General features: G+C 42.7%; 1 protein-coding gene across 2 annotated transcripts in view; it reads left to right on the plus strand.

Moving 5' to 3' along the window:
- The window catches only part of EDC4 (enhancer of mRNA decapping 4), a 688366-nt gene that overhangs the window by 65598 nt on the left and 602507 nt on the right, over window positions 1-20261 (plus strand). For both annotated transcript variants that reach the window (XM_072117764.1, XM_072117765.1), the window contains exon 5: window positions 18816-19002. In XM_072117764.1, the coding sequence (XP_071973865.1) occupies window positions 18816-19002 (187 nt within the window). The remainder of the gene's footprint in view (window positions 1-18815; window positions 19003-20261) is intronic.

Consider the following 20261-nt stretch of genomic DNA (forward strand, 5'->3'; position numbering starts at 1 on the left):
ACTGGGTCATATTTGTAAATCGAGCAGCAATGCCTCACTCTGCTAGAAGGCAAAACCTGATTACTCCCCTTTATAAAATGCCCCTTGGAATGCAGACTATAAAAGCTTGTTTTTGTTTTTGCCAGTTCAATAAGCAAAAACCTGTCACCAGTGACCTAATTTTCACTGAAGACAGGTTGCAGAAGCCTATTACACCCGCAGTGCAATATGCCTTTTTGCCTTTTTTAAGCATTTGCATTACAATATAATTGTATGTTATAACTTCCTCTTGCATCCTGACAAAATCCTGGGGTAGTTACAGGGGCTGGACTTTGGTTTGGATGCATTTAAAAAAACATGGGGCTTGTCTGTGTTACTCACTCCTCAGATCTAAGCCCCACCTTAGGGCACAGAGCTCCACATCCTGCTCCTTCTCAGAGGTCACAGCCTGCTCAGCCTGACATCAGTGGGGGAGGGACAGAGCTGTATAGGAGCACAAAGATGGAGGCAGCCTGCAGCTCAGACAAGTCACACGTTGTTTTTGAAAATGCATCCAAACCAAAGCCCAGCCCCTGTGACTACCCCAGGGTTGTCAGGATGCAAGATTAAGTTATAACACACAATTGTATTGTAATGCCAATGCTTAGAAAAGGCAGAGTGGTATTTTGGCTCTGTAGGTGTCATGGGCTTTTACAATCTCTTTAGTGAAAATGAGGTCCCTGGTGACAGATTCCCTTTTAAAGATTCATAAGTCAGTGGACTTGCTGATCATATGTCATTATACTAAAATGTTATGAAAAATATTATTCCAAAAGATTTTATGAAGCCTGTGCAGAATGATCAAACCAAAGTAATTTCTAACATTGGGGCAGGTTTACTTAGCCGGTCCAACAGTGCGTTCTGTCGAGGATTCGGGTCTTCCGGCGATTCACTAAGGTAGTGCACCCAATGTCCACCAGGTGTCGCTGCTGCGCCAAGGTCTGTTGGAGTTCACGATCTTATCCTGGGTGCAGGTAAGCAAGTGTCAAGCGACCTGTTTTTTTTTTTTTTCGTGGCTTTGCCCAATCCGTCGGGTTTTCCGACGGCCACGCCCCCCGATTTCGAGCAAATTGGAATAATACGGGAAACGCGACGAAAATGCGCCAATCGGACCCTTAGTAAATGACCCCCCTTTATGTTCCTTGTACACATAATTCCCCTCTGGAAGATGGCTTCATTCTATCAATAAATTCCTGCAGCTTATGAGATAAATGAGAATTCCAATGGAAATCTATATTAATTTATAGGCAAGTTAAAAGGAGTCTTGGAGTTCTGAACTTGAGGCTCTTGAATTGATTGTATAGACAATTGAGAATGCATACACACGGACAAAATTGTTGTTACCTGATGTCCACAAAATTGTACACACAAGGACTGATAGACAGGTTGGAATTGTATATGTGAAATGCTGTAGTTTTATTGATTACAGGATAACTTGACAAAGCATTGTCTGAGTATATTTATGAATCTTGCCCTTTAACCCCCTCCCGCTCTGTGTCCGATATGTCGGATGCAGATGCCAGCCCAGCTTGAGATCTAAGCCAGACCAGCATCTGGATGCACTAGATGTCAGCTGCAGCCAGTAGTTGACATCCCAGTGTAACACTCGTGGTTCGAGCAGGACGTTAAAACTGCCTGGGGGGGGGGGGTGTATTTCCCCCATGATCGCTGGTCCCCGCTATAGCAGTCCCAAGGTCCAATCAAGATCCCAGGGCTGCCTGTAGACAATGCATTTAAGATGGCGTCTATGACGGTCATAAGGCACAAATTACACAGCAAGAAGGTATATACTTTATTAAACAAAATGGAAGATAAAAACAATTAAAAAATGCACTGGATCTGCATATACAGACTCCCCTAGTGAATGACACTACAATAAGTAATGCATGAGATGTTGGCCAGATAGAAGTGACCTGGTACCTGTTCAGCCTGCAAACAAAGGCTATTCAATATAACAACCTTCAACCTCCCCTAAAAGGTTAGGATATAAGTGTAATCAATGCTGAATGGTCCAGAGACCTATAGGGGCTCGTTTACTTAGGGTCCGAACCGCACAATTCCGTCGGTTAGCCCGGCGATTTCTGATAATATGCAGCGGTGTCGCGGCTGATGACGTCATCAGCCGCGACACCGCGGTATCATAGTGCGTGTTCGCCGGCAGATCGCATGGACGCAATCTGCCGGCTACAGAAGAAAGAAGAGGAGCCACCGCCTGGTACTGCGCTGAGAATCAGGAGCCTCGTGCTGAAGATCGGGACCCGCGCCAACGATCTGGACACTGGAGAGTGAGTAAGTTTTTTTAATTTAATTTTTTTTTTTTTTTTTTTTTTTGGCTAGCTGTATACTACACCCTCGGCTTATAATCGAGTCAATTGGTTTTCCCAGATTTTGGTGGTAAAATGAGGGGTCTCAGCTTATACTCGGGTCGGCTTATACTCGAGTATATACAGTATTATTCCTAATATTATCAACGCCGAAGTACTTTGTAATACTGGTAAAGATATTCAGACCGAAAATATACCTATCCTCCCACAAAGGAATATATAAGAAGAAATGTATGGAAATATCTAATATTAAACAGTATTGTGTAGCATGCAGCCAGCCTGGGGCGCCGCCATGTTCTTCCCGGCCTGCAGGCGCATAGTATGACTCGGCCGCTGCTGACGTCATTCTATGCGACGGCTGGAGAAGAACTTGGCGGCGCCCTGCAGAAGACCGAAGAAGATAGAAGACAGAGGACCAGCGCTGACATCAGGGGAGCAGCGCTGCGCATCGGGGTCACCGGAGGGTGAGTATAACTCGGCGTATATACGGTATTATATATGTCATAGTGTAGAGAAACCGTCTATGCCATCAATATAAATATAAAGACTAGGTATTTCATATATTCCTAAACTCTTTATGGATAATGAATAGTTCATGGAAGGAGTGATGGTGGAGATCCACGGGGAGAAATTAAGTCCCATGGTCTCAATGATGAAGGGGGACGGTTCAAGGATTTAAACGTACAAGTAGTTGGTAGACAAATTCGATGGGGATTTATCAGTCAGGACAAAATCCGAGTCAGTTAGACATGGCAGTTAGAAATTTTTTTGCAAAGGGGAGAGGCAAGTCCTTCAATTTCAATGATTGTAGAGGCACGTTCGGGGACTTGAATGAAGGGAGATTCCAAGAAAGCATGGGCCGCCAAAAATTATTTTACCTATTGAATCCCACAAAAAAATTTAATGGAAGAGATCAAAAAACATATGTACTGAAACTTTAGCAAAGTTCAACAAGTCCCGCAAAAAACAAGCCATCAACCAGCTCCATAGCCAAAAATGTCATGCCACGGCATGTTGGCAGAGTGAGTAGCACTTCTGCCTTGCAGCGCTGGGGTCCTGGGTTCGAATTCCACCCAAGTCAACATCTGCACATAAGGGTTTTATTTGGCAAATTTAGTAAAGCGTAAGAAAATATATTCATGTATGGTATGTCTGTAATCGTATTGACCCATAGAATAAAGATAACATGATTATTAGTCTTTGCGGTGAACAACTGCCCCCTCCACCCTAAAATTAAAAAATCTAGTATAGAATTGAAGCTTTTCTACTCCTGCCCTCTTAAAACAAAATCCTAAATTTTCAACAATGGGGGATACCAACCTCAAAATGGTAAAACTGGAAAAAGCATCTCATCCCACAAAAAAAGAATGCCATGGCTCCAATAACAGAAAAGCTAAAATTTTGTAGCCTATATTCGGGGCCAATGAGAACTAAAATCCTGGCAGCTGCAGGTCCCTCCTGCCCTTCTGCGTCTCTGTGCGCCAATAAAACAAGTAACGGCCACGTGTGGGGGGTCCCTGTACTTGGGAGAAATTGCATATTTGTAAGGTGTTTTTTTTTTTTTTTTTTTTCCCATTTGGAAATGTGTGTATTTTAGGGCTAAATGAACATATATCTGACAAAATTTAAGAGGGTTTTTGGTGTTAAAATGTAAAGTTTAATTCAAAACAATACTTATCCCCAAATTAGTAAATGTGAGGAAAAAACAATCTCATAATCGTTTTGATAAGCAAGTGTTCAAAAATTATAACCACATAAAGTGACTCAAGTCAGAATACAAAAAAATGGGGCTGAGCCTTAAGCTACAAAATGGCTGCATCCTTAAGGGGTTACAGACACTGCCTTGTTTTCTTTGCTCAAATTCTTTTTTTTATTTTTTATCAGACATGGACATTTTGAGGTGTGTTTTTTTTTTTTTTTTTTTTTTTGGGCGGTAAGATTTCTATTTTCCACTTGGTCCCCTTTGACAGCCCACCTGGAGGATGCCCCTTGACCTCTGCAGGGACAGGAACAAGAGCTTAAAAGGACCCCTCCCGCATCCTCATGCCAGTGTTTTTCCCGTCCCTACTGAGGTCAGGACTAGAGAGGTCCCCTCTCTCCTCTGGGGGGGAATGAAGAAACTCACAGATTAGGCCAGTTACGGAGGCAAAATCCTGGCAGGCTGGGGCTCTCGGTTGGCTCCAGGCCTCCCTGCAGCCATCCTCCAGTCTGTTCTCCTGGTCACCGCGATCTGAAGATTGGGCGGGCGGCTGAAGACACTACATATCCTGGCGTTCCACGAGGTCAGATGACTACTTCCGGTTGCTACCGGAAGTGGCTCGGGAGAGGGCGCAATGCATTACTCACTTCATTCTTGGATGAATTGAGAGGATTAATAGAAGAGAAAGTTGTCTTCTCTATTGGGGCTGCCACATCTAAAGCGCCCCCAAGCAAAAAACCTAGATTAGATCTAGAATCCTCCATTATCAGATGAGAAAAATTACTCTGAAACGCCATCATGCTCCATGGTGGAGGGTGAGGATCCTACGGGTTCTCAAGATCTGTTAAGGCACATGTAATACATGCGCAATACATGCGATATACATGCGATACAAGGCACCTATTTCAATTGGAGGAGCTTGATAAGCGACTAAAAGCTATTAGACAGACCTTGGATTTTTGTGGTATAACGTCCTCTATCTCCAAGGAAGACAAATTCTTTGGGGTCTGAAAGCAAAAGGCAAAAAATCTTTCCTTTTAAATGACACCCTAAAAGAGCTAGTATCAGAAGAGTGGAAATAAACAGAAAAAATTATTCTTATATCTAAGAACTTTAAGGCTAATATTTGAACCTGAAGAATCCTTGTCCTGTCAAAAAGTGGAAGTGCAGGTCACGAAGAGACAGATCTTCCATTTGAAGACGCAGCACAATTAAAAGACCCAATGGACAGGAAATTGGACTCTCTACTGAAAAAAAGCTTGGTAAACATCTATGTTAAAGAGGACTTGTCACCCGGTAAAAAACACCCAACAAATTAGCTCCCCTTCATCCTGTCCCCAGCCCTTTATATTTATCGAAATTTTTATTAAAATTTGTTTTTATACTTGGTTTTAAACGACCCGACCTCTTATCAAATAAGAGGTTGGATCGTCGCACAAGTTCCCTAGTAGTCGGCTGTATTCATGAGGGGGCCGGCCAACACACCCCCTTCACGCCCCTGTCAGTCGGGGACCTGTAAGAATCGCCAGCAGCCGTGCATGTATTGCGCAATCGCCGCCGGCTGTATGCGATGCGGCGCGCTGACAGCGGCTTCAAAGGGGCTTATTCACAGCGCTGGGCGAACATTAAACCAGCGCTGTGAATAAACCCCTCTGCAGTCGCTGTCAGCATGCCGCATCTCCTAGATCCGGCAGCGATTGCGCAATACATGCGCTACTGCCGTCGTTTTTTTACAGGTCCCTGATTGACAGGGGTGTGAAGGGGGTGTGTCGGCTAGCCCCCTCACGAACACGGCCGACTGCTATGGAACTTGTAAGACGATCCGACCTCTTAATTGATAAGAGGTCGGATCGTTTAAAACGAAGTATAAAAACACAAATTTTAATAAAAATTCATATATATAGGGCTGGGGACAGGATGAGGGGGAGCTAATTTGTTGGGGGTGTTTTTCCGGGGTGACAGGTCCTCTTTAAGTTTAAAATCAAATCTAGCAGCCGCATTTGTTGCAAGAAATCTGCTAATTAGTTGGGTGAATTGGAATCCCATATCAAAGAATTATTTCAAGGGGTAACCATACTCGAAAATTTCTCATTGCTAAAATCAGCTACAGCTTTTCTAGCAGATGCTGCGACAGTGGGAATTCGTTTCTCAACTAAAGGGGCCTTAACAAACGCATCAAGGAGAGCACTCTGTGGTTAAACCAGTGAAGCTAGGTCATTCGCTCGAAAAAGTTGTGTAGCCTTTCATTCACGTGAGAATATGTTTTTGGACCCGAGCTGGACACCATTCTTGGGAGAAGATTACTTTCCATCAATCTCAACCACCCACTTAAAAGGCACAGAAAAGAAGAGGGCAGATTTTCTCAATTGCAAGGTAATACTTTGAAACTAATGGTGCCCAAGTTGGAAAACCTTTCACGACCTAACATCTCTTTAGGGCACACCCAGACTTATTTGCCACAAGGGAATATGCCATCAATAGACCTTCTGTGGCAAGGTCCGATTCATAACACAAACCCAGGAAAACTCCTCTATCAGCCTGAATCTGATTATCTAAAATTGCAAGGCCTCTCTTCTAATGTCCTCAAAACACTGAAGGCAAGTAGAAAACCGGTCACATTTGCAATATATCATAAAATATGCAAGTTTACTTTTTGTACAGATAAACCTCAGTGTTAATCTAGCACAAATATTTTACAGGTTCTTGATTTCCTTCAGAGAAATCTAGAATTGACTTTCCACCAGCACTCTGAAGGTCCAGTTCTTGGCTCTGTCTTCTTCGATCCGCCTCTCATTGAGCACAGGTGGGTCAAAAGATTTATTAAAGCAACCTCTAGGTTAAGACCCCAGGTTCTTAAAATGGCCCCCTCATGGGATCTGTCATTGGTTCTTAACACTCCAGTATTAAAAATTTAACTTTCCAAACTTTTTTTTTGTTAGCCATCACCTTAGCCAGGAGACTGGGGTGATCTACATGCCATATCCATAAAAGAGCCTTACATGCTAATTCTTGATGACAGAATTGTTCTTATGTTACACCCAAATTTTGTCCAAAGGCGGTCTGACTTCCACTGAAATCAAGAGATCATATTGCCCTCCTTCTCCGAGAATCCATCTTATGAGAAGGAGCAAGAATGGCACTTGTTGAATGTAAGGCGCACCATTATGAGATATTTAAAGGTGACTGAATTCTGGCGTATGGACTCTAATCTCCTTATTCAATTTCACGGAAAAAACAAGGGGTTGAAGGTGTCCAAGGCAACTGTAGCCAGATGGTTGAAAATGGTAATCTCCTTCTGTTATGATATCCAGAAGACTCCAGTCCCTTCAGGGCTAAGAGCACACTTTACTTGGGCTATGTCCACATCATGGGCAGAAAAGAGGACCTTCACTGGAACAAATCTGAAGGCAGCGACTTTGGCTGCCCCTCTACATTCTCTAAACACTATCGTCTGGACTTGCCTCTTTCAGTGGATTTACCCTTGGGAAGAAATGTTACAGGCTGTAATCGCTCCCTAAAATAGGGGACTACTTATATTGTAAGTCTCCAGGTGGGCGGTCATGGGGGTGAAGTGGAAAGAATGAATTAGTTACTCACCAGTAATTCCATTTCCATTAGTCCACCATGACAGCCCATATACCGTATTTCCACCCTAAAGAACTTTTATTTTTCTTTACTTGTATTGACAAGGGTAAAATTTGTATTTTATTGAAACCTAGTAAGTAAATCCTCGGTATGGCAGGAAGATGCGAGAGGGGTCCTTTTAACCTATCTTTTTCCTGTCCTTGCTGAAGTCAAGGGGCATCCTCCAGGTGGGCCATCATGGTGGACTAATGGAAATTGAATTACCGGTGAGTAACCAATTCATTCTTTCCATGTTGTTCATTTTCATGGTAAAAATGCCATGATTCCTTTCCTGCTGCGGAATATAATAAAACACCTGTTTTTGCCGTTAAGTTTTTAAAGAGGTTATTCGAGATCAACAAATAACTTGAGGCCAGGCTGGGACGGAATTTTTAACCCCTTAACGTCACTATAAGTGGTTATAACTTCGGAACGCAATAACACATCCCAGTCATTTTGAAATTGTTTTCTCGTGACAATCAATACTGTGGTATGTGTTGCGTTTATTTATGAAAAATGGGAATAGGTCTAGTTTTTTGAACTTAAAAATGTTTTACTTTTTCCATACATAGTCATAACCGCAAAAAAGCTTGATATTGACAGAATGTCTGTCTGTTTTTTTTTTTTTTAATTTTTTTTATGCATTCTCTCATTTTTGTAAATTGTTATGGGACTTTGAACTTTAGGTGCGAATTCACAAATTTTCATAAACAGAAAATCATGCTTTTGCGCCACCTGCTCAGATTTCAAGTCCCTTTAAGAGGCCTAATTAAAAGTAAAACCCCATGAATAACCCCATTATAGAAACTACACCCCTTAATGTATGTAAGGCAACTTTAATGAAGTTTAACCCTTTAATTGTTTTACAGGGGATAAAACAAAATCGAATGCAATTTTGAATTTTTTGGCTAAATGAATGCCTTTTTCAAGAAATGTACAAATTCTCAGTGTATAAAATACCAAAACACTCCACAAACTTTGATACCCAATTTGTCCTGAGTGTAACAATGCCCCATATGTGTTGGTAACCTGCTGTATGGGCACACTCCAGGGCATTGAAGGGAAGCTGCACCATTCAGAGAATATGCTTTGTCCCTTTTTGTTGGCTATGCAATCTTTATTTTTTAAATTAGGACAAATACGGGCTTATTTTTTGCGATATTAGAGGCACTTTACAAATACTTCATTTTAGTTGGTCATTGGCTCATTGATTATTAACTTTTAAATGTATGTAGGAAAAATAATCAAGTTTTTTGGTTGCTTTAATGTATTTTTTAGGGCCGTACACCGTTCCATAAAAATAACTATCTTTGTTCTGTAGATCACTACGATTATGTATACAGGCAGTCCCCGGGTTACATACAAGATAGGGTCTGTAGGTTTGTTCTTAAGTTGAATTTGTATGCAAGTCAGAACTGTATATATTATCAGTGTAATCCCAGCCAGAACTTTTTGGACAATTGAATTTTAAAAAAGTTGGGTTGTCATAAGAATTAAGATTAATACTAAAGCTTCATTACAGACACATTTGATAACTGTTATAGCTGATCATTGTAGCCTAGGACTAAAGTACAATAAATTGCCAATATCCAGAGGTCCGTTTGTAACTAGGGGTTGTATGTAAGTCGAGTGTTTTTAAGTAGGGGACCGTCTGTATATTTATTTACAATTTAACTGAAGAAAAACTAGTCAAGAAAATCTCATCGCCATCTTTTTGTAGACATAAACAATATATTTTTTTAGTTGTTTAGGGCTTATTTTTCTTTGCATTTTCAGTGATACCATTTGGCGCACATAACTTTTTTGATCACTTTTTTTTGATCATTTTTGCGAAGGCAGAGTTTTTCGGGTTTTTGTTTTTACGGCGCTCACCAAGCTGTTTGAGTTATTGCACAAATTGATGTGGCGATGCCAAATATGTGGGGGGTTTTTTGATTTTTTTTTTTTTTTTTTTTTTTAAAATTTGGGGTTGATGGGAGTGGCTGGCCACCTCGGCCAGAAGCTTTCTGTGTGAGGCTTCTGTGCCCTTTCTAAACGGGTATGGTTCAGACAGACCGCAGCATGGGACATCAGCAGTGCAGGAGGTGTTGAGTACAGTAAGCTGCGTAAAACAAAAAGTTTTGATTAAAGGGAGTTTAATTAACGTGGAATATAATAAGCAAGACACAACTATTCTGTAGGTTAGTAAGATAAAGGACACGCCAAACATGTACAGGTTTTCTCATATTTTACTACTTTAGCTAAATTTAACCCCATATCGACAACTCCTGTTTTCAGCTTAGTGACCAGACTCTGATTTTTAGAATCTGACGTGTGATAATTGGTTATAACTTTGGAATGATTTAACATATCCAGGTGATTTTTGAGCTTTCTTGAGACACATTGTACTTCATGTTAACTGTAAAATTTAAGTGTTAAGTTTTGTGTTTTCATTCTGAAATTTTTTTTAAATTTTCAGGGTTAAACTCGTATAACATTTCAAACTACCCAAAAAGCTTGATAAAGCAGACATTCCATTAATTTTAGTTATGTCAGAATTATATTTTATGCGTGCTCATTTTTCTAGATGTTGTGAGTTTTGGCGATTTGTAATGAAATTTAGAAAAAAAAATTTGCACCTAAAGTTCTAAGCCTCATATTAGGAACAAAAAAGCTTTCAAATGACTTTGAAAGGCCTAAATAATAGTAAAACCCCATAAATAACCCCCCTATAGAAACTACACCGCTCAACGTATGTAAAACAACTTCTATTAAGTCTTTAAACATTTAAAGTATTGACCACTGTACATGGCAGATATGGATTTTTACTCAGACCTCTGGCTGCCATGTCAGGGAACACAGTTTCCACTCTGTCTCTCCCTAGACTGGCAGACGCAGCAGGGTCCAGGCTGTAAGTAACAGGAGGGCAAAATGGATCGACCAAATGTGGCAACAGTTCAGTTAATGAAAAAAAGAAAACCCACTATGCTCAGAGAAATAACTGGAATCTAACAAAAATAAAAATGTATACAAATGAAAGAAATGGTCCTCGCACTTCGAGGTAGCTTTCAACTTCTTTTTATGGTAGGTAAAATTTGTCAAAGTATAGCATCCATTTTGATATTATGGACACGTTTCGGCTCTCCTGAGCCTTTTTCAACAGCTATCTAAAAGTGACATTTTCAAATTCGGGCGCTTTTTTCCGGTACTGGGTTAAACGCAGTGAATTGGGCGTTTTCGGACGTGTTGATACCTAACGTGTGTTTGATTTTGACTGTATATTTGTATCAGTTCTAGGGAAAGGGGGGTGACTTGAATTTTAAGTTTTAAAGGGGTTTTCCGGGTTTAAAAAATTTCTTATGGCCCGGCTGGGGAGGGCTGTTTAAACACAATAAACATGTACTTGGCTCTTCTGGTGCTGCCGATGTCCCGTGCCACGGCCGGTCTTCTCTTGTTTTACAGTTGTATCATAGCCATACGTCATGTCATAGTACAATGTAACCAGATGAACATTACAATGCAAACAAAACATTACTTGCGGGTGATTCTCGTAACTCTGGATCTGTATGTGCCGTTAAAATATCCTTATCTTATGGATGTTTAGTTAATAAGGTTTGAGCCCCTTCAGTAAGCTCTAGTCTGAGTGCCCCTGATCTATTCCCCAGGGTCCGGGGTCCGCTCCATGCCCAAGTAACTTAACAGTGAAGGGATATTTCTGTGAGTCTATGCGGTGAATAGTGTGTCTCACCCGAGTCGCACCAAGTGCCCCAGATTCGTCCGAACTTATCTGGACAATTCCTGTGTGTAAGACTGCCTCATAGGGAAGCATTTGATTGATTTTGTTCTTTCCACATTCTTATTGTCCGCGTGTTTGGGTCATACCACTGGAACGCTATACATTTTCTTGCTAAGAATGTTTCACGCAGGAAAATGCTGTGTAATGAGTTCAGTGTTCTTTGATAAGACCCCCAGGAGGCACACCTCTGGTACACATGGGACCATCAGGGTAATAAATCTAGTGAGAGAATCTGTAATATTTTTCCAGAATCTTGCTATTGTGGTACATTACCATATCATATGCATGAAGTCTGATTTCAAGGAGCCACATGTAGGACAGGCAGTGGAATGTACCCGATACATTTTATGCATGCGGACCAGAGTGGGGTATGCCTGATGGAAAATATAGAATTGTGTAATTTATGACTGGGACACTTTGGTGTGAGAAGATAATTCGGAGTCAGTCTTCTCCGAGGGTGATTGCATGAGTTATTTCCATCTTTGCAAAGTGCGCAGTAGGCAATGCTCCGCCTTTTATAGATGGCTGTATAGCGCCGACACCAAACCCTGTGGACATTGAGTTCTGTATTTTCCTATGAGTGTGTATTTAGATATTGGTGGTGGACCATGTGTGAATTGTGATTCCGGGGTGTGTCTGAGTTCAAGGTACCTGTAAAACCTTCTCTGGTCCAGATCAAATTTTGTTTTCAAGACTGAGAAGCCAGCACCCCATCAGTGTATAAGTCAGCTAAAGTTTGTATTCCTTCTTGTCTCCACCCCTCTATTTTCCAGAGATGTTATATGTGTTAGCGCAGAGTTCCCCCATAAAGCCATTTCGCCTATGGTGTCAGTAAATTGTGTAAGTTGTCTTGCCCTTTTCCAGACTTTTATGGCTAACCTGTGGATGGGTAGTAGTGGAGTTCGTAATCTGGAACTGCTTTATTCAAAAACCAGTGCAATACAGGGGAAACACTGGAGCCTGACGGCGACGAGCCGTTTCACGCTCTCTAGCGCATCTTCAAGCCGTTGACGTCATCCACTAGCGACACACCTGAGTTATTCGTCACAGCGGATGTTGCCAAGGGAGCAGCGTAAACAGACTGCGATAGTAACCAAGTGTGTTAACAATCCATAGAAACATGTGAAATATATCTAAATACAGCTATGAATAGATGCCTAGTTACAAATCACTGTAGAAATTGAAGGGATAACCTGAGCAACATATTATTAATGCAGATTATAGGACAATGGAGGGAAGTATATAATACCTGTTACAGGAAGACACTAAAGTTGTTCCTGTCATTCATATCCAACGCCCCCATGGCTTCAAATCTAATATATTTGCTTTTGCGTTGCATTAGATTTTTCTATTGCCTTCTAATGGGCCTGCAGCCACTGATTCAATTGACCTCTGATGTTCTTTAAATCGTACATTTAGCTTACATATCGTTTTACCAATGTAAAAAAAAGTTGCATGGGTATAAAATTATATATACAACATAAGTAGACTTGCAGGAAATGAAAGATGAGACTTTGTGTATGTCCCCCAAACTTAATCCATTTGAGTTGGCTGTTAAAGCTATAACTACTACAACCACCACATTTGAAGTTGCCTACCGGGGTTCCTTTCTCCAACCATGTGGACTGGGGAGGGGGGGTATTGAATCTACTTTTAACCAGGGCATTTCTAATTGTAGGGGAACGTTTCTCAGTCTTGTCCTGAGTACTTCTCCTGTCTTGTTTTTTAATTTTTTGGCCACAATAAATCCTCCTGAGATGGTGCCAAAACTTTACCATACGCCTCACCAAATAGCCTCTCCGAGTATCCTCTGGCCATTTAGTGACCCTTCAGTTCCCCCATATAAATTTGGTGGTGGAGTGTATTGCAGAGAAAAACCTCTTGGGATATGGCACAGCTAGACTAATCATGATGGGTAAGTGAAGATATGACCGCATTCAATCTGGTCGCCAGGACCCGGGTGATAATCTTGTAATATGTGTTGAGTACGACCCGCATTCTAAATGGTCTTTGTCTGGCTTCAGTAATACTACCACAGTGGCCTCTGAAAAGGAGTCCGGTAGTTTCCCTGCCCTAAACGATTCGGTATACATTTCTAGCAGTTTTGGATACAACAACTCTTTGTATTTGCTTGTACACATTTTTTGGTAGGCCTTTAGGACCTAGGGATTTATTGTTGTTTAGGCTGTCTACTGCCTCCTCCAATTCCTCTAGTGTAATGGGGCCCCCAAGATTTTGAGAGTCTTAGGGAAGAGGGTACCTTCCAAGTAACTTGCAATTTCTCCCGGGGTCCTGTTCAGAGAAAATGAATATAGGTCAAAATAGAATTGTGTAAATCTGGATGATATGTCAGTCTGGTCTATTCCTGCCTCTGATTTGTAGAATGGGAGGGAAGGACGAGTTCTGCTTGGCTACATGGGCCAGGAGTTTGGCTGACTGGTACCCATATTCAAATGCAGTCTGCTTGTAAAAGAATAATTTGGTGTTGGCTCTACTTGTTAATGCATTTATGTACAGATGCCCAGTATGTAACCACAGGTCCATGTTCTCATCTGAGGGGTGTGCAATGTAATTCTGTTCCAATGATAAGCATTCTGCAGCTAGATCCGATACTTTGCGGACAGCCTCCCTTTTTATGTATTTAACCCTTTACCGACATGTTACGTAATACTACGTCACATGCCTGGTGCGGGTACAGAGAGGGCTCACGGGCTGAGCCCTCTCCATAGCCGGTAAGTCTTCGCTGCATATTGCAGCAAAGGCTTACCGGTAACACCCGCGATCGGTGCCAGCAAATTATAATAATAAACCTAAAAACTCAAATCACCCCCCTTTCCCTAGAACTGATATAAATATAAATAATAAAAATCCTAAACACATTAGGTATCAACACGTCCGAAAATGCCTGATCTATCAAAATATAATAACTGTTTTTCTCTGCGTTTAACCCCATAATGGAAAATCGCGCCCAAAGTCGAAAATGGCACTTTTTTGCCATTTAAAAAAATTGATCAAAAGGTCGTACAGTCTTAAAACTTATAACATTGTAAGCATCATCAAAATCTGCAAAAAAACTACACCTCCCAAAGCTCCGTACAACAAAGTATAAAAGTTATTTGCGCCAGAAGACGGCAAATCCAAAAAATATTTTTTGTACAGGAGGTTAATTTTTGTAAATGTATTAAAGCATTATAAAACCTATACAAATTTGGTATCCCCGTAGTTGTACCGACCCAAATAATAAAGAAGACCAGTCATTTGGGGCATATAGTGAAATCCGTAAAATCCAAGCCCACAAGAATGCGGCACAAATGCGTTTTATTTTTTTACCAATTTTAACTGCATTTGGATTTTTTCCCCACTTCCCAGTATACGGCAGGGAATATTAAATCCACCATTTTGAAGTGTAATTTGTTACGTAGAAAATAAGCCCTAACACAGCTCTGTCCAGGGGAAAATAAAGTTATAGATTTTTGAAGGTGGGGAGTGAAAAATGAAAACGCAAAAACGAAAAAGTGCTGCAGCGGGAAGGGGTTAATAGAGGATTTCAGCCATCCCCTTAGAAACGCCTTCAGTGCTGTTTAGAAGCTGGCACAGCTGCAGTCTTTCCTGGAAGCTCACCAGGGGTCTGGGGAAATGCAATAGCAGACCCGGCCCCCTGGTGAGCTTCCAGGAAGGACTGCAGCTGTGCCAGTGTATTGTCAAATGGCCCAATTAGCCCTAACCAGAAGGCATGTATCCGGGGTTTACGGGCAGCCAAGTGGTTTGTGCCATCGATGACACATAGCATAGGGGAGTGAACCTATGTCCCCCTGGGCAAGTGTCTAATATCCTTGGTCAGTGCTGTCGTCCCTACAAATCTAGGTTAAGAAAGGGGGTCTAAAATGATTGATGCAGGTTGATTCTGCTGCGTGCGGTGCTGGTCTTGAGAGGGATGTAGTAAAGTATTTAAGTCCCCCATGCAAATAGATGTTGCGTGGGGGTATGAGGCAGCAAATAAGGCCGCTTTTTGTAGAAAGCCTCCAGAGGCTGGAGGTGGATTATATATGTACGGGACATAAGGTGCCCCTTCAATGCGCGCATGAACAAATATATATCAGCCCTCGTTGTCTACCTGACCGGATAGTTTCCCATCGGAGGGATCTGTGTATTAGAAGCGATACCCCCTGGAAGCAGTCATATAGCAGGAATGCTGTGCCCACTGTACCCATGTTTTTAGTATGAGAGTCCTATTCTTCTCCAGGTGGGTTTCCTGGTGACCTATTATGTGGGGGGTATGAATCCTAATCTTTTCAAACACCATCAATCTCTTTCTAGGAGTGCCTAAGCCCTGGACATTCCAGGAGCAAATTCTGAGTTAACTCATATTCCCATGTAATTTAGTGATGAAACAGGATTTCCCAGTAAATATGTATGTGATGCGTGAGCTGTCTGTTTAGAAGTCATCGTGTTGTGGCCCCGCAGATCCAATAAATACACCCTACCATTAAATTCAAACACTTAACCTACAACAGGCAGTAACTTGTGGAAATCAAGAACAACAGTCTTGGTGCCAGCGGCTATAAAGTCGTGGTGCTGTATGGTTTAACCGAGTGGCTAGTACCTTGGTGGATACCCTCTCCAATGAGTGGAACTAGTTGGCGATGGGTATATGCCCCTCCGTCCCTCTACCTTGTAGTCCATAGTATTATGGGAGTCATCCCACCTCTGCATGTTAATTTGAAACGGCTCTCTACAGCCTGTGAACAATTAAATAAACTTATAACTAAAAGTGCACAAAGTGTTGCGTAATAGTGCAGACCTGAGACCTAACTGTATTTAGACCTGTCCTGTAGTCTGTAATTTCTTCACTTTGCCATTTAACCGGGTGGTGATCCTCTCCTTGGCCGAAGCCACTGCTGTGCCTCTCCCGGGGATTTGAAGAACACAGATCTGTCTCCGTCCACCACTTGCAGTCTGGGAAGATAGAGACTTTGGTGTAATCCACTCTAATTTCTTGAAGGCGCAGGGCTAACTGCAGGATCCTATCCCGGTCTCTGCTATTCAGGAATCATGCCAGGAGGGGGGGGAAGTAGAAATCCGAGTTTCGGAGGGCTCGCAGGCACCCTGTGTGCTCTTTCTACAGAGAATGTCGGAGAATGCAGAATCGGGGAACAAATTTTTTTTTTTATCCATCTCTCCACAAACTTTTCTGGAGAGCGGCCCTCTTGGGAGCTCAATTACTCTTTTATGTTGTTATGCCTGTTTTCTAGGTCATCTGCCTTTTGTTTTATCAGGTCTGGGGGTGTAGTGAGACCCGTAATGGAGTTTGGGAAAGGTGCTGTGCGATCCTCCACCTGGGATATCCGCTTTTCTGCATGCTGTACTCTCTCTAGTAGGCTTTGCATATCTTGGCTTAGCAGGCTGACATCCTTCCGCACTTCGTCTAACTTTCCTGTAAGGGAACTCTTGCAGGCATCGATGGCAGAAAGGACCTGGTCAGTCACTTGTTTCAAAGTAATCTCCGTCTGGTTCTCTGTGTCAGAGGCATTAGAATTTTTAGTTGTTCTCTTTGTGCCACCACAAAGACTTCGGGGTTCTGTCATTTCAGTCCTGGCAAATTATTTCTCTCCACTGCATTCGTTTTGGGAGGACTCATGATAGTTGTTGCCTGTCTTGGCCCCCATAGCTTGCAATGGTCCCTATGTTTAATTGCAAAATAAAGCAAGAATGTTTGTCCGTTATTGTGAAGAACTTTGATTTGACTTCAGAGGAAACTGGTTACTTGGGATTCCAAAGGTTAAAACTTATCTCATGACAGAAGGCTGTTCTTGCAGTTTATAGCAGAACACATCATTCAGGAGCCTTTACAGCAGTGATGGTGAACCTTTTAGAGACAGAGTGCCCAAACTACAACCAAAAGCCACTTACCGTACATACTTGAGTATAAGCCGAGAGCCCTAATTTTACCACCAAAAACTGGGAAAACCTATTGACTCGAGTATATGCCGAGGGTGGGAAATGCATTGGTTACAGACCCCCCCCCCCCCAGTATATAACCAGCCAGCATCCTATAGTATAGAGCCTGCCCCCTGTAGTATACAGCCGGCCCGGCCTGCCCCCAGTAGTATACGGCCGGTCCAGGCGGGCCCCCAGTAGTATACGGCGGGCCCCCAGTAGTATACGGCGGGCCCCCAGTAGTATACGGCGGGCCCCCTGTAGTATACGGCGGGCCCCCTGTAGTATACGGCGGGCCCCCTGTAGTATACGGCGGGCCCCGCCGGCCCCCTGTAGTATACGGCGGGCCCCGCCGGCCCCCTGTAGTATACGGCGGGCCCCCTGTAGTATACGGCGGGCCCCGCCGGCCCCCTGTAGTATACGGCGGGCCCCGCCGGCCCCCTGTAGTATACGGCCTTATATACTCGCCCTCCAGTGGCCCCGATGTGCAGTACTGCCCCCCCCGATGTCCGCGCGGCTCGTCTTCTGGCTTCCACGCCTATCTTCTGTCTTCTGTAAAATCGTGCCCGGGAGAAAAACATGGCGGCGCCCAGCACGATGTTACAGAAGACAGAAGACTGGCACGAAAGCCTGAAGACGAGCCGCGTGGACATGGGGGGAGCAGCGTTGTACATCGGGGCCACCGGAGGGCGAGTATATATAAGTATATACTCGTGTATAAGCAGAGGGGACGTTTTTCAGCACATTTTTTTTGTTCTGAAAAACTCGGCTTATACACGAGTATATACGGTATTTACCATGAAGTGCCGACATGGCATTTCAAGCAGTAACTTATTGCTACCTGTTCTTCAACATCATTCAATAGTATTGGCTCTCCTTAGGCCACCAATGCAGTTGAAAGAAGATGGGCAAATTCAGACCATCATTGTATCTTCTCTCCAGGAAGATTGGTTGGTCCAGCAGGATGACCTCCAAAGACAATGCAGTTTAATCAACGCCTTCTCACTTTTCCTGCAGTTTCAAACAGCCAGTGAAAAGTCGCTTTAAAATAGCACTGAGAGCAGCATCACTTAAGTTGCCTGGGACTGCAGGAAGATTTGGTGGATGTGGTCCTGTTTGGTGAAATTGGGGCGATGGTCTGAGTGCCGACAGAAAGGGCTCAGTACCGCCTCTGGTACCCATGCCATAGGTTTGCCACTACTGCCATATACTATTTTGTAGTATTTCTTTGGAAAATTATTTTTTTAATTGTTATCCTTTATTGCAGGGAACTGTACCTTGGCATTACTGTTTCTTGTGTTTAAAGAAATCCTACAAATCCAGTTGAGAACAAATAGTGACAATTCATGAGCAATTTAAAAATAATCAAAATAAATAATTGCTGCACTTAGTTTGTAGATATCAAGTTTATTTTCTTATTTCATTTTTGATTTGACAGGTTCGAATGGAACAGCTATGGTAAGAGTTCTCAGCATATCTACAGCCGAACGGATTTTGCTAAAAGGAATTACAGGCAGTGTTACAGACTTGGCGTTTGCTCACCTCAACTCAGACCAGCTGGCATGTCTTGATGAAGCAGGAAGCCTGTTTGTTTGGCGGCTCACCATGGAGAAAGGAAAAATAATGTAGGTTTTTTATTTTACCTGTTCTATTAAAGGATATTTACCATCAGGTTCAAGGATTGTGAACCAAGCTCACTTTTATATACTGGTGACCCTTATTTTACGCAAATGATCCTGAGGGTCCTGATCATGACCCATAGGTTTATTTGCATTTTTTTTTCTTAAAAACAAGTGCATAAGAAGGTTAAAAGGGTTGTCACCATAGCAAATGGCTGTAATTGGGTCCAATGCATTGTGACAAGTACTTTCACCATTTACACTTATTACAAAATATGCAGGCTTACTGAGATAACTACTCTTGTTATGGTTGCTGGCGCCCCCTGGTGGTAGCTCTGTCCCGTCCTGAGCTACAGCTGATCTGGCAGAGTCTGCGCACAGGGATTCCCCCAGCTGCTCTGCACTACAGATCACTCCACGGGCTCACAGCTCCTCTCCACACTGAGAGATCAGCTGACACACTGCAGCCAATGGGAAGTGAGAGAGGAGGAGGGGCCGAGATTGTGCTGTGATGTCCACTGCTTACCAACTTCACATGTGCCTCCAGCAGCAGATAAAAGGTAACTGCAGCTAGACAGACATGATTATCTGCTGCACGGAGGAGTCCTCCCCCCAACATGGATCATAGCAATGCAGCAGCCCTCTCCTCCACCATTAGTCAGGTCACACAGGAGGCTGCAGAGATAACACAAGTAACAGGCTGAGCTCTGACCTCTCCTGATGCAGTCCTCCACCTGTACTCTCCACCAATCACTGTCCCTCCATGTTACCCTGCTGTCCTGCAAAGGGACCCCTGTCCCTGACTAGCAGGAAATAGCTAAAGATCAGTAGCATGTGAGAAGCTGTCACCTATTTATCTATCCAAGTTCTATTATCTATCACCTGTCATCTATCTATCCATCTATATCTATCTATCTAGTGAATTAGTTGCAATTCCTTCCAAAATACACAGAAAGAGATGCAATTAACGTCCCCAAAGTAACTTACAAAAATAAAAGTTTATTAGTAAAAGTCATAAAAACAACAAAAAGTCCATTTTATTGCACCTAATTTTGTACAATCAATGCGTACAAGTAGAGCAAAACAATGTATTCTCACAGCATCATGGTCAGTCAGGCGGACAGTAACGTGTAAATATGTCGGAGGTCTAGAAAAATGCAGGGACGGCAAACTTCATGCGTATCCTCACTTCAAAGGGACTTCCTCAGGGGTAAGTGGCACTTCGGAGTGATGATACACGTGGGGTTTGCCTCCCACCTAGACTT

This window comes from Engystomops pustulosus, chromosome 7 (genome assembly GCF_040894005.1).
Source record: "Engystomops pustulosus chromosome 7, aEngPut4.maternal, whole genome shotgun sequence".
NCBI classification, from domain to species: domain Eukaryota; kingdom Metazoa; phylum Chordata; class Amphibia; order Anura; family Leptodactylidae; genus Engystomops; species Engystomops pustulosus.